Source organism: Oncorhynchus gorbuscha, linkage group LG02 (genome assembly GCF_021184085.1).
Source record: "Oncorhynchus gorbuscha isolate QuinsamMale2020 ecotype Even-year linkage group LG02, OgorEven_v1.0, whole genome shotgun sequence".
NCBI classification, from domain to species: Eukaryota; Metazoa; Chordata; class Actinopteri; order Salmoniformes; family Salmonidae; genus Oncorhynchus; species Oncorhynchus gorbuscha.
In genome coordinates, this window is record NC_060174.1 from 43132075 (window position 1) to 43146353 (window position 14279).

The 14279-nt window shown below is 40.2% G+C and overlaps 1 protein-coding gene and 1 long non-coding RNA gene across 8 annotated transcripts in view; one reads left to right on the forward strand and one right to left on the reverse strand.

The window, feature by feature from the left end:
• Positions 1-6985, forward strand: part of LOC124002578 (liprin-beta-1-like) — an 80513-nt gene extending 73528 nt beyond the window's left edge. For 4 of the 5 annotated variants that reach the window (XM_046310083.1, XM_046310092.1, XM_046310102.1 and 1 more), the window contains 5 exons: positions 2366-2491; positions 2706-2894; positions 3108-3266; positions 3628-3693; positions 4094-6985. In XM_046310083.1, the coding sequence (XP_046166039.1) occupies positions 2366-2491; positions 2706-2894; positions 3108-3266; positions 3628-3693; positions 4094-4177 (624 nt within the window). In that variant the 3' untranslated portion in view covers positions 4178-6985. Of the gene's footprint in view, positions 1-2365; positions 2492-2705; positions 2908-3107; positions 3267-3627; positions 3694-4093 lie in introns of those variants that run through there. The other variant, XR_006833076.1, reaches the window with a different exon arrangement.
• A 522-nt stretch (positions 6986-7507) lies between these two features.
• On the reverse strand, positions 7508-13549 carry LOC124002604. 3 transcript variants are annotated; one of them, XR_006833081.1, is made up of 3 exons: positions 12371-13529; positions 11038-11862; positions 7508-7803 (listed from the first exon to the last, which is right to left on the reverse strand). It is a non-coding gene; the product is annotated as an uncharacterized LOC124002604 (long non-coding RNA). The 3 variants fall into 3 exon arrangements; XR_006833080.1 differs by having other exon boundaries at positions 12315-13528; XR_006833079.1 differs by having other exon boundaries at positions 11038-13549.
• Positions 13550-14279: the final 730 nt, after the last annotated feature.

Below are 14279 nucleotides of genomic sequence, written 5' to 3' on the forward strand. Positions count from 1 at the left end.
TTGTTTTCTGATGTGGGCCCTAATGAACACAACCCTGGTTCCAGGGATACATGAACACTTGCCAATGCTACTGTTACTGTTGTGAATGCTCATGTCCTCACCCATAACCTCTGACCACGTCCCTCCATTGCCACTCACCTCACCTGTCTTCACTTTGCTCATTAGCACCCTTGACTATTTAACCAGTAGTTTCTCCCTCTAGTCTTCCTTATTCCTGTTGGTGAATGCATGGGGCGGCCAACTTATATTTTCCATTCAATGTTGTGCTTGACGGACAATAAACATGTTGAGCCCCTGTTGGAGAAACGCCCCGCTGAGCAGTTTTGCGAATTCAAGCATTTCATCTGTACAGTCGTGGCCAAAAGTTTTGAGAATGACACAAATATTAATTTTCACAACGCCTGCTGCCTCAGTTTGTATGATGGGAATTTTCATATACTCCAGAATGTTATGAATAGTGATCATATGAATTGCAATTAATTGCAAAGTCCCTCTTAGCCATGCAAATGAACTGAATCCCCCAAAAACATTTCCACTGCATTTCAGCCCTGCCACAAAGGACCAGCTGACATGTCAGTGATTCTCTCATTAACACAGGTGTGAGTGTTGACTCTGTCATGCTGATTGAGTTTGATTAGCAGACTGGAAGCTTCAAAAGGAGGGTGGTGCTTGGAATCATTGTTCTTCCTGTGTCAAATATGGTTACCTGCAAGGAAACACGTGCCGTCATAGTTTCTTTGCATAAAAAGGGCTTCACAGGCAAGGATATTGTTGCCAGTAAGATTGCACCTAAATCAACCATTTGTCGGATCATCAAGAACTTCAAGGAGAGCAGTTAAATTGATGTGAAGAAGGCTTCAGGGAGCCCAAGAAAGTCCAGCATGTGCCAGGACCATCTCCTAAAGTTGATTCAGATGGCCCGGTGTCAAAAAGGCAGCAAAGAAGCCACTTCTCTCCAGGAAAAACATCAGGGACAGACTGATATTCTGCAAAAGGTACAGGGATTGGGATGCTGAGGACTGGGGTAAAGTCATTTTCTCTGATGAATCCCCTTTCCGATTGTTTGGGGCATCCGGACAAAAGCTTGTCTGGAGAAGACAAGGTGAGCGCTACCATCAGGCCTGTGTCATGCCAACAGTAAAGCATCCTGAGACCATTCATGTGTCGGGTTGCTTCTCCGCCAAGGGAGTGGGCTCACTCACAATTTTGCCTAAGAACACAGCCATGAATAAAGAATGGTACCAACACATCTTCTGAGAGCAGCTTCTCCCAACCATCCATGAACAGTTTGGTGATGAACAATGCATTTTCCAGCATGATGGAGCACCATGTTTTAGATCCGTAGCCAGGAAACTCCCCAGACCTTAATCCCATTGAGAACTTGTGGTCAATCAAAAACCAATAAATTCTGACAAACTCCATTGATTATGCAAGAATGGGCTGCCATCAGTCAGGATGTGGCCCAGAAGTTAATTGACATCATGCCAGGGCGGATTGCAGAGGTCTTGAAAAAGACGGGTCAACAATGCAAATATTGACTCTTTGCATCAACTAAATGTAATTGTCAATAAAAGCCTTTGGCACTAATGAAATGCTTGTAATTATACTTCAGTATTCCATAGTAACATCTGACAAAAATATCTAAAGACACTGAGACAGCAGAGTTTGAAAATGTATATTTGTGTCATTCTCAAAACTTTTGTCCATGACTATAGCATGACTATATCTAGCACAGGCGCTGTATCCTTCAACCTACCAGACTTTGCCACCTGGCTCCAGGCAGAGGTGCCTGCCTCGACATAGAACAGCATCAGGTCAACAGCGTCACTCCCCTCGCCGGCCCATCCAAGGCACTGCATCTTCCATACCAGACTGGTCAGGTTGAGTCCTCAGCCATCATCACCCCGTATACCCACATGTGCAACCTGCTATTCAGCTGATCACCACATTAGATGTGCACACTTCAGGCAGATTACCAATGACCAGACTGTAAACTGGATCCAGAACCTCAAGAGATGCTGGTGCTGTCCCCAAAACCACCAAGCTGAAAAGTGCGATCAATCCACAACATTATCCTGCATCCTTTCCCCATGTGATCCTGCGTTTGTGTGAAATAAAACCCCACTATTTGGATTCCTGCTTTATCTCGTTTCATTTGCATTCTTGTCGATGTGCCATGGTGGCACTTTGAACTCTGAACCAGTCAAACCTCCTTATAAAGTCCACCTTTTCTATAGTTACTATACCATCCCCTTTTTGTTGTTTACTCATTCTCTACTTCTTCAATCTACACAAGTGTTATCATATCCTGTCGCTCAGTCATTTGTTGTGTTGATAAACACATTATGTTCTCCTGATTTGTCAGAACAATATCACACCAGCAGAGATCTCCCAGTGGACCAATCACAGAGTAATGGAGTGGCTGAGATCAGTAGACCTGGCGGAGTACGCCCCCAACCTGAGGGGCAGCGGCGTGCACGGGGGACTCATGGTGAGAAAGAATGATCAGATTATTTGTGGCCCAAAATTGTCTTAATAATTTAAACTCTAATATCTAAAACCAGATGATGATGGGTTATTTCGTCTATGAAACTTTGGTTATTTATCATTTTATCTTTACAATGAGAATGGGATGCATCTGAACCTATCCCACATCTCATAATGTTCCCTCTTCCCCCATCTCGTAATGTTCCCTCTTCCCCCAGGTGCTGGAGCCTCGGTTCAATGTGGAGACCATGGCCCTGCTGCTGAACATTCCCCCCAACAAGACCCTGCTGCGGAGGCACCTGGCAACCCACTTCAACCTGCTGGTGGGATCTGAGGCCCAGGGGCTCAAACAGGATTATCTAGAGAACCCCGACTACACCCTGCTTACAGCCACTGCCAAGGTCAAGGTAGGGGTCAAAGGTAGTGCACAATATAAGAAATATGGTGCTATTTTGGATGCAGCCATGGTTTTACTGTAGGTAGGGGTGAGGAGTGATGGAGAAGGGGGAGATGTGGGTTTGGCTGTGGTGAGATATTGTTCTCATGTGTTTGACACTGGTTTTGGTTATTAACTTTAGTCTCAATTCATAATCATTTGAGAATTGATCTGTTCCCACCAGCTGAGGAAGATGACGTTTGGGAGCTTTGGCAGCCTGAGAAAGAAGAGGCAGGATGAGAGTGAGGAGTATGTCTGCCCCATGGACGTGGAGATGCCAAAGGGACGTAGCTTCCAAAAAGGCTATGAGCTCTACGAGGACGATCTGGACCGGCTAGAACAGGTCAACTTCTGGTTTGGTCCCAGATCTGTTTTTGCTGTCTTGCACAACTCCTATGCTGATTGTAGCCCACGCATTTTGGCCCGACATTTCTCTGTAGTGGTGGCATTGTGCTCAGTACACATAAGTTGTCCAAATAATAAATAAGTCATCACATCAATACTTACATTCAACCTCCACCTTTAGATTGTTCTCTAAATGTTTAGAGTTTGGTCGTCAGTACCGTGACAGGAGATGTATTGAACACTGAGGCACACTATGCCTACTTAGTGTTCAGCTGCTCTGAAGGAATACACAAACAGGTCTACTAACAGGTGTTTTTAGTAGTGGTGTTGTGTGTCAAAAAACGTATCTGTTATTGTAGATGGAGGACTCCGAGGGAACTGTGAGGCAGATTGGAGCCTTCTCTGAGGGCATCCAGAACTTGACGGTATGAAGGAAACTATCTTGTGTTATTGTTATCCACAAACCATATCAACATATGTCACTATATTTGGGTAGTCCCATATAGATGATCAACAGATGGTCATGCGATCAAAAACTATCTATTGATAAGCAACATATTGCAAGGTTATGGTTAGGTTTAGAATAAAGGTTGGGGTAAGGGTTAAAGTTGAGGCTTAGGGTTAGTGGATAGTTAGTTCAAATGTTGTTGACAGAGTATTGAACATCTACTAAGGACTATCCAAATAGTTGTACTAAACAATATTTTAGGGTATAAGAGGCCTTTGTGACATAAATATAAATATGGGAATATTTCAGTGTTTTTTTTTTTCCAGTTCTCCTCTAGTATTCATTCTTATTTTCCTGTATTTCCTGTCTGTTTCCAGAGCATGCTGAAAGATGATGAATTCTTCAAAGAGATCTCTAACTCTCCCAACCCCAGCGTAACAGATGACGATTCCAACGTTTGAGGCCAGCGCCATGGGACTAGCCGACCAGGATTGAAATACTATTTGGAATAATTTAAAATACTTCAACTGTGCTTGATTGAGCTTGCCTTTTGGGATGGAATGCATAAAAGTGGCACTCCAGGCAGGCTAAAGCAAACACTCAAAGTATTCCTGAACCCAGGTGTGCCCACTAGCACACACCGACTCCACCGTACCCTCCAACTCTCCGTACCCCCAACATCTCTCCATACCCCCCAACAACTTTTCGTAACTCCCAACAAGCACCAGATCCTTTTAGTAATTTTGGCACAAAACATTTTTAAATAAATTAAAAAGTCCATGTCTGTTGTCATGTGAACTGATACGCTGTTGTTTTTTAAGGTGCTGTCAAAGCTAAAATACCACCTCTGCAGGATTAACAATTCCAATCGCCCCTGTCTACCCAATAGCAGGTCAGTTATCAATCCTCATTAATCCCTACAGATCTGATAGATCCTTCTCTGCCTTACCTCTGAGCTAGTCTACATCAAGGGACTGTTCCTCAAGCTCAACAGTAAGGGCCTTACAGTAAAGTGGACTATCCCCGAAGTAGAGTGCCTACAATCCCTCACCCTGAACCTTATAAACCCGGCGTCTTCTCAGGATTGTCCGGGCCAGAGTGTCAACCTCAGCACACTGAACGGGTCGCCCTCCTCTGGGTTGGCTTTTAGCCGAGAGACACCCCTTCCTACGACTCCTACCAATGCACTCAGTACCTATAGTTCGGGTCCCATGTTCCTTTATACCAGCAACTCGGGTTTCCTATGGAATGATTAACCAAGTAAATTAGCTAGAGATCCTCAAATAATCAAGCATATTTCATAAACCTAGAGTAAAACGACATGCAGTTGTATGACTGATGACACAGGGTTTTAGAACAATAAAGTGAGTTTATTAAAAATTCCCCAATCAATCACAAATAATTTATAAGCAAACATTTACTGTAAATTAAATTGATAGACAACCTTCAGCACCCTTAACTAAATCCCTGTTGGGGTGTTCCAATAAAATGTTTTATCTGTTACAATTTTATGAGAAGCACATGATTTAATAACAAGAAAAAGCTTCTACAACTCTCTCAACAGTTTTTTGGGCTCCCCCCACAGGATGATCAGTCCCTCAGAAGGCGTCTAGAAACTCTAACAGCTACTTTACCACACCTCTATCAATGAGGTTACCTTAAGGATTCCTCCTAGAATGTTACTTTAACTGGGTTATACCTCAAATGTAAATGTGATAAGTAAACAATTTTTTATTTTATATATTGTAGGCTATAAAGCTACAGCATTAGTGGTTAACACCTAATGTGGCCATCGTTCAAAAAGGTGCTTTTTCAGCCCCCTTAACTCCCACTTTTTATCACCTAAATTGCATGTCAATCCGCTTCACCCCTAAACGTTCTAACTTGGAGATTGATCAAGCTAACATACTTAAACTGAATTTTTCACATTACCATTCCCCACTTGGCACCATATTAATCCCCCTCCAACTTAACTAATTACTCCCATTACCTATTAAATATCCAAAAATGTAAACATTTAATCATTACATTTCAACATTATAGCCTTCCATTAACAATCTCCAACAGGCCCTAAGGCCTTGTTCCTCTAAACTTAACAAACATAGTCTATATGCATCATACCTTAAAGCAAACATCACATTAACTCTTTTACTGGATTACTTAAATCACACATTGTTAACCCTCTTACTAAATGATTCTAATCACCCTTTAATCACCTCTGCCACTATACATTTCTCCATGCTTTCAAAATTTAACCTTTAATCATCAATTAATTTATTTTCCTTATTTTATTTTCCTTAGTCAATGTCAATTATCTCTCAATATTAATTCTTCTCTCTCTCTCTCTCGTGTGTGTGTGAATGAAACTTCTTGAGTGTGGGCAAATGTTTCTCTAAAATGTCAGAGAACTGAGTCTTAGCCAACTACTATTGACAGTACAAGTCCATTTTAACTGTCCTATTTGGAGAGGAATTCTTTCAGAGCAATATGCCACCATAATTTGCCTACCAGCTGGATACTGGAGACGTTTGTACTCATTGTTTTTATACTAGCCATCTTTCTGTGGAATTTAAATATTAAAGTGAGCCATATCAATATCTGATGTAATGTAGGGCTTTTGCAAAGTCTAATATGTCATTTTAAAGAATATGTTTGGCTTTTTAACAGTCACTGTCGGAGGATGAAAAACATTTATATGCTGTGCAGTTTTGCCCAAGTGAAATGAATTCCCCGAGCTGTTATGATTTACAAAGAAAACCAGACTATTTCAGCTGCAACCTCTTTATTCTTTCAGCACATCTCACAATATCCTAGACACTCCCAGTAATGGTGTTTATTTGAATGAATTTGCACCTATAATGTACAGTTCAAAGCACATAATTCCTTTTTAAAGTGTCATTGCATGTTATTGAAGCCTTTCTAGTTGCCAAAATGTTGTACACCTGCTAACGGAATATGGATTTCTTGTTTATTATAATTTGTACTGAGAACTATTCATAAATATTGCCAGATAGCATAGTTATTTTGAGAATACCGTAGCTAGCCTGGGTGCCAGTCTGTTTCTGCTCTCTTGCCAACTCCTTTATGGAATTAGATTGGCAAGAGAACAGAAAGTGGCGAAGTCAGGCTGTTGTAGCATGTTGAAAGAGTTGAGCGATAAAGTAATGACACTATTATGCAACACCCTAACCACATGAGGATAAAGTTTGTACTGTGTACTGGTTGAGTTTTTACCCATTTCTAGGGTCAATAAATTCATTGAAACTGTCCGTCTAATTTCTCAAGTAGAATTGGATATTTGGAGCATATAGGTTTGTTTTGCAATTCAGATTCATTACCATTTAAAAGCATTTACCTCTCCATGTTTGTACAGACTCGTATTTTTGTTATCACCAAGCCAATAAAGGGATACATGACAGTCACAGACCATTTGTACAGTTGTTGCCCAACTTGAACAACTTTGTATGCTGTTTCCTACTCTGTGTGCACTTTAAGATAAAGGTTTGACAAGCCACTATTTGCAGAATGATGACCAGATAAAACATTTACACATATATTAAAAGCAAAATGGAGGGTCAGGACAAGAGCATTGCAGCTTCCTCTGTTCTGTTCAGGCAGAAGTAGAATAGGCTGCTGTGTGTGCCATGTTCTTTATGTAAAACTACCTCATTCACAGCTGGCTGCTGTTGATGTCGTCTGGACAATGTATTTTGTGTGCCAATCACCTTGATCCTCCATGATATAGTGGTCCTGAGCTAAACTAGGGATATAACCTCAACTCTATAATGAAGAACAATGACTGGAGAGGTTTTATTGAAGGAGAAAAATAACACTGAACTCATCTAAGGGTCTTGTAAATTTTGTGAAGAGTTTTAGTATTTTCCATTCTCTCTAATAGGGAAACTTTCAATAGCGCTAGACTAAAAAGTTTGCTCTAAGTTCAATTTGAGGTTTCAGTCGAAGATGTCTGCCAACATGGGCCTGGGAAGCTCTCAGGAGCTGACTGAGGAGATGCAGAGGGGCATCCAGTCTGAGATCTTCTCCCAGGCATCTCTTCATACAGCCTGCCAGCTGAAGACCTTCCTTTCTGTAAGTGCAGATCGTAATGTACAAGTTATAAAAAAAATGTAAACATTGCTGGAATATTGTACTTGATGTGGTGTTTCCTTTGAATATTTGTGGTGCATTTTGTCTAATATAATTTCAGATAATACTAGTTGGTTATTCACTGTGTCTGGGTGTGTTTTATGTATTTTGTACAGCGCACGTGGTTGCTGCATTGCATGGCGTGCTATACATGCTGTTTACCAATCAGGTACATTTGTGAAATTATTAGTATATTGTGCATTGTAATTTTCATGTTGTAAACTATTTTTTGTTAACTATGGTTTTCCCAGTCAACAAGTGCCAAACCAGCGTGCGCGCGTGTAGAGTAGAATGATCTGTGGAGGCTGTATTGCATGACGTGCTATCCATGTTGTTTCCCTATCACTTGTGACTGGTGCTACATGCTGGAGTCCTTGTCAATATTATTCATAACACAATGGAAGAACTCTTACACAGTACATTAAGAAAAATGTATTTATTTGTATTTTATTTAACCTTTATTTAACTAGGCAAGTCAGTTAAGAACAAATTCTTCTTTACAATGATAATTTGTGACTTTTGTGGTAGTGGAAGAAGTTTAACTTAAGCCAAGCAGTTAAATATTGTCAGGGACATTTAGTAAAATAATTGGTCTTATTATTTTGATAGTGGGGCACATATTTCATTACAAATAACTACTCTGACTAGCCTACTACACTTTTATACACCTCTCCTACTAGAATACCACAGTATATTCAAACTGAAACAAAAGAGTACAGAAGACAAGGAGGCATTGTTGTAAAAAAAAAATATTTGACAAATGGCTCCCCCATTGTTATAATTTTCAAGTTCCATGGTAGTTATTCAACAGTGGGAAGTTAGCTAAATTAGTTGATGTGGTTACTAAAACAGCTGTACCTCCTGATTGGTGTTAGATATATGTTCTTATTTCAGATGTGAATAGCAGAGAAGTAGACCAAGGTGTCATAACCGCTAAGTTTGTCTAGCTTGTTGGGAAAGTGGTCAAAATGGCAGGCGTTTGTAAAAGCTGATACAAAAAGTTGATGTGGTTACTAAAACAGCTGAATCGTTTGATCCTATGAATATATTTGTGTTCCTATTTCAGATTTGAATAGCAGAGAAGTAGACATGTCATATCCTGTAACTTTTTGTCTAACTTGTTGGGAAAGTGGTCAAAGTAACTGATTCGTGTCAAAAGTTACATTGTTTACACTGAATGTTGGAAGTCATGATGTCACAATGGGCCCTTCAATGGGATTTCCTAAACAATCTAAAGTGGATGGAGGACAATAAGTGTAATAGTATAAAAGCTATCCAAAAAGTTAAATGGAAGCACACTATTCCAGATCAGTCTTTACATTTGAATGGCGTTTATAGCTTAAACGGTGTAAGAGGAGTAGTGTGCAGAAGAATAAGACTAAGAACTATGACGAATATTTAAAGTTGGGACTTTTGCGTCAAGTCACAACTAATAGTGGGCAAATATTATACAATCCAGGTATATAAAGCTCTTAGAGACTTACCCCAAAACACTCACAGCTGTAATCACTGCTAAAGGTGATTCTAACATGTATTGACTCAGAGAGTTGAATACTTATCTAATGAAGATATTTTCACTTTTATTTTTCATTACTTTTTTTTCTAATTTTTCTTCCACTTTGAGATTAGAGTATTGTGTGTGGATCGTTCCCAAAAAGGGATAATTAAATAATTTTAATCACACTTTGTAACGTGTGTAAACAAAATGTGTAAAAGGTCAAGGGGTGTGAATACTTTCGGAAGGCACTAATTATTTTATGCAAATGGTGGATATGAATAAGTGGTGTATTTGAGTTATAAAAAAGGAAAACATAATGACAAGATGTAGCGATTTCACATCAGCGAAAATCTATTCTCTAAAATAAATGGAATATAAAATGAGACAGGAATCTATTTCCCATTTATTTTATTTTCATAACGATTGCAGAATAAATTCCTCATGTTTTCTGGCCATGATGGATTCATATTTCCGAAGTATCCATACACCAAATTAACATACTCATCTCTCATTGCATTGGGCCTAGTGAATAGATAAACTATGTACGTATGTTGCTGTATGATATTCCATAGGCAGCACAGTTTATAATAGGCCTATAACCTACAGTTGAATTAGACAGGTGAACATGCAGACCCTTTATCTTGTACTTTGAAGTATGAATGCTACTACTGTATGTTGTCACGCCCTGACCTTAGAGATCCTTATTTATTCTCTATGTTTGGTTAGGTCAGGGTGTGACTCGGGTTTTCTATTTCTTTGTTGTTTTTGCCTAGTGTGGTTCCCAATCAGAGGCAGCTGTTTATCGTCGTCTCTGATTGGGGATCATATAAGTTGTTATTTTCTGTTTAGTCTCTGTTACCTGACAGAACTGTTCACTTTCGTTTTGTTACTTTGTTCGAGTGTTTTTTTATTTAAAAAATAATAATGAACACTTCTCACGCTGCGCTTTGGTAGCCTAATGTAATTTCATTATATATATTTGTATCCTAGACGATGTTTCAGAATTCGCGGGCAGTCCAGCATATTTAGGTTGGGGGAAAGTCCATGAGAAACATTGTTGAATTGAAACGTTCTGCTGACAGGTCCACAACAATGTGTCATTCTTTTGCCAAATGCAGCATAAGTTACTGCTAAATATCAAAACATTCTGCCCACACTTCTACAAAATATGATCATTTCTCTTTCTTTTAGAAACTGCCGTGGCCTAATTCCATTAGTTGCAAGTTATACAGCAAATAATGGGCTTATTGTCACCATAAATGGTGCATGAAGGGCGTTTTCCAGGCAGTTAAAATGCTTGTTCATGCAGTCAGTGTTAGGATGGGTTGGATTTATAAGCGGAAAACATCCGTATGTATGGGGTGCGTCAAGTTTATAAATATCAATATATTTAGACATACATATTCTTTTCAGAAATGGCACATGCAGAAATTTAGTGTGACAACGTAATATGCTAGTTAAAATCGTTAAAAATACATACGTTCAAAGGAGTGCAGAAAGGATAAATAAATATGGCATGGTTCACAGGGAATCAAACAGAATGTCCTCACATCAAACAGCAATTAATTTGTAAAAGGAGAGAAGACCACTTCTGTCATTTCATATATGCAAGATAAAAATATATATAATAAACAATCTACAGGGTTTCAAACATTTATCAAAAACAAACTAACGCACCTTTGTTGCATTCATGACAAGCAAAAGTTTAACTTATCTCCACAGTCTCTGAAGGTACGCTGGATGTTTTCCAAGTCTATCGCACAGGTGAAAAAGGGAAAACATTTGTGCATATCCACATCTCCACTGGCTGCGATCCTCAAAAACTTGTCACGTATGAAGTACTTTGCCCTGGTGACACTTGGATCCTCCCCTTGTACTGGTGTTGTATGTTCATGCAAAGTGTAGTGTGCAAACTCTGGAAAATAATCCTCTATTTTAGATTTCCCCGCCAACACCTTCTCTGCTAGCAGGTCCTGTTTGTTCAAAAAGAGGAAGACAGGACAGTCCATTGTCCGCATTCTGCGCCAGAGGTTCTCGAAGTTGTTTAGTGCCTCCTGCAGTTGGTTGGTCTGATCGTCTCCCTGACACACCATATCATAGCTGCTGCTGTCCACCACTAAAATATAGGCCGACTGGTCCCAAAACACACTCCTTACTCTCCTTATGTATCTCCATCCACCTCTGCCATTGAACAAATAAAAAACGTGTTCTCCTACTCTGAAATATGTCTCACAAATGCCTGAAGCTTTTTTGTGTTGCATGTATTGCATTAATTTCTCCTCCGCAGTTAAGTCTGTGTCCAACAATCGCATCTGATTGAATATTGTGCTTTTCCCTGAGTCACAATCTCCTAGTAGTAGGAGCCTGTGAGATGTATAGTATTGCTGTTTATCTTTTTTAAGCTGTTTCTCAATCCTTTTGTTTGCTTCTCTCCGTGCCTTCTCCTCTTCTTCTCCACATTTGCCTTTGGTCTTATTACCAATGCCAAAACAAGCCATCTTCCTAAAAAAAAATACAATAAAAGGAGGTAAAGTCATAAGTAGCCTTGTCTGAGCCAGAAAGGCAATAAGGGCAGGAGCCTATTTCTGTAGTGTGCAGCAGCTTGATGTACAAGTACACAGGACAGGACGCTAGTCTATTGCAGGGCCTTCCCCCTAAATCCATTTAATGAGTGCCAAACAGGGAGAAAATTAAAAGGAGGGAAAATGCTACATTAATTATGCTAATTGCTAGACTGATCCAAGAAAAACACCTTCCTCAAGATTTGTGACAGGTGTAAAAGAAAAACGTGTTCTTCAATCAGATTATGAGGAATTGAGAAAATGGCACACAAAACAAGACCCCACCCTCCCCGACAATATCACTCCGAAACACTGTTTGGGTATAGGACTTTTTCAAAGATGTACTTTTTTTTTTTTTTTTTTTTAAGTTGTAGTTCTAAAAAGCGACATTACCTCCACCACAGCCAGATGGGTAAAACAAATGGAATATCACAGCAGATGAATCAGACCTAGTTTATAGTCCAGGGCGCCGTTCAGCTGCGTACTCTCACGAACAGGGGCAATGTTGTGGTTGTCGTGGCGCCATGTTCCAAAGCTAATTTTGACCAACCTTCTTCCGAGTGTTTTGTTGTAGCCTTACCACGTTATTCTGGTTTAGTCACGCTTTTATTTTCACTTCTTGTCACGTTGTTTGATTTTTGGATTAGTCTCAAGGCAGTAATTGTTTTAGAATATGAATCGAGACAAATATGGTCCAAAGTAGCCTGGAAACTAGTCTGTTTAGCTACTATAACATTCAACTCCTTCCTCTATGAGTCATGTGTGTTTCGTAAGGAGTACCCAGGTCCAAAGTTCTTACTTGCACTGTAGTAGGATGTCGCTTGGGGGGTATCCTCACCTATGTAGGACATGCGAGGGTTAGGTTAATAAACATGCTGGAGCTAGAACCTGGTTGTCGCGCGTCCTTATTTTAGATCATACTACATGGTGTCAGAAGTGGTTTTAAAATTTACATAAACGTGAAGAACGTAACAAGTAAATCATACATTCAGGCTGTTTCAAAGCAGGGAGGGCACAGTGTTGGAGATAAAAACAGCGCGTATCATTATTTTGCTAGCTAACGAGCAAGGAGTAAGTTACTGCTAAGCAACATGTTGCAAGAGGAAGAAGCTGGCCGGATTTCAGTGTTTGCGACTCCCAAGTTCAACGGGCTCTGGCGCAAACACGGACAGGCCCTGTGGCTAGTGCTGACGGATTTCGCATTCGTTCCCCGGATACTTTTGTTTGTATGGACATTAAAAACTGTCCGAAATGGATCAGGCGCTTTGAAAGGTACAGGGTAGTATCAGGCTTAAACGTGAAAAAATGAGGCATTTCGAGTTAATACACTGATCTACTCTATGGGTGATGAAGCCTAGGATATATGAAATGATTCAACGTTGACCGAGGAAGAGAAATTTAACTACAATACATTTTGTAAGGTGACACAACATTATTTTTGTGAGAGCTAGGTATAATATGCGCTAACAGGAGCGGGGTTAAACCACCGACAGTTTTATCACAGCTCTTCACAAACTAGCAGAACATTGTCAGTTTGGCGCGCTCAAGGAAGAGCTGATCCGAGATCGGATTGTAGTCGGAATAAGAAATATATCACTTTCTGAAAAGTTAGTTGGATTCCCAATTTACCTTGTTATGCAGAGTGAGACAGTAAAAAGACATCAGACGATACTGCGCGACAGCAGCTCCTCGCAGAACGAAGAGAGTGAGGAAATACATGCATTTTCAGAGCTAAAAAAACGGAGGGGAACACAGAACAGAAACAGAAACAGACGCGGAGAAAACAATCACAGACAGCACCAGTAGCAAGTTCAAGTGTTTGTCGCAAATGTGGGAAATCCCCTTTCCACAGATGGAAAGATTGCCCGGCAAAGGATGCGGAATGCAGGAAATGTCACAGGAGAGGACACTTTTCAGCTGTCTGTCGATTAAAGCAAATGCATGAGGTCTCAGAGGAGGCACAGCAGGACAGCATCTTTCTGGGAGAAGTAAAGGGAAACAATGCTGGCTGGCATTCAGACATTAAACTCAATGTGGAGGTTGTGTAATTTAAACTAGACACTGGGGCAGCAGTAACAGCTATCCCAACTAGGCTGTATAGCTATAGCTGGCCCTTTGCTCTCTACAAACAAATAACTGTACGGGCCCAGTAATAAGATTTTACCAGTGGTAGGGCACTTGGTGATTAAACTGGAGAGTAAAGACAAAAGTGCCATCCAGCCTGTCTTTGTCATTGACTCTCTAGCCAGACCGTTGCTGGGACTGCCAGCAATTGAAGCATTGCAACTCATTGAGAGTGTGAGTGAATTAGAGGACCCAGGTGAGGTTTTTAAAAATAAATTCCCAAAAGTGTTTACT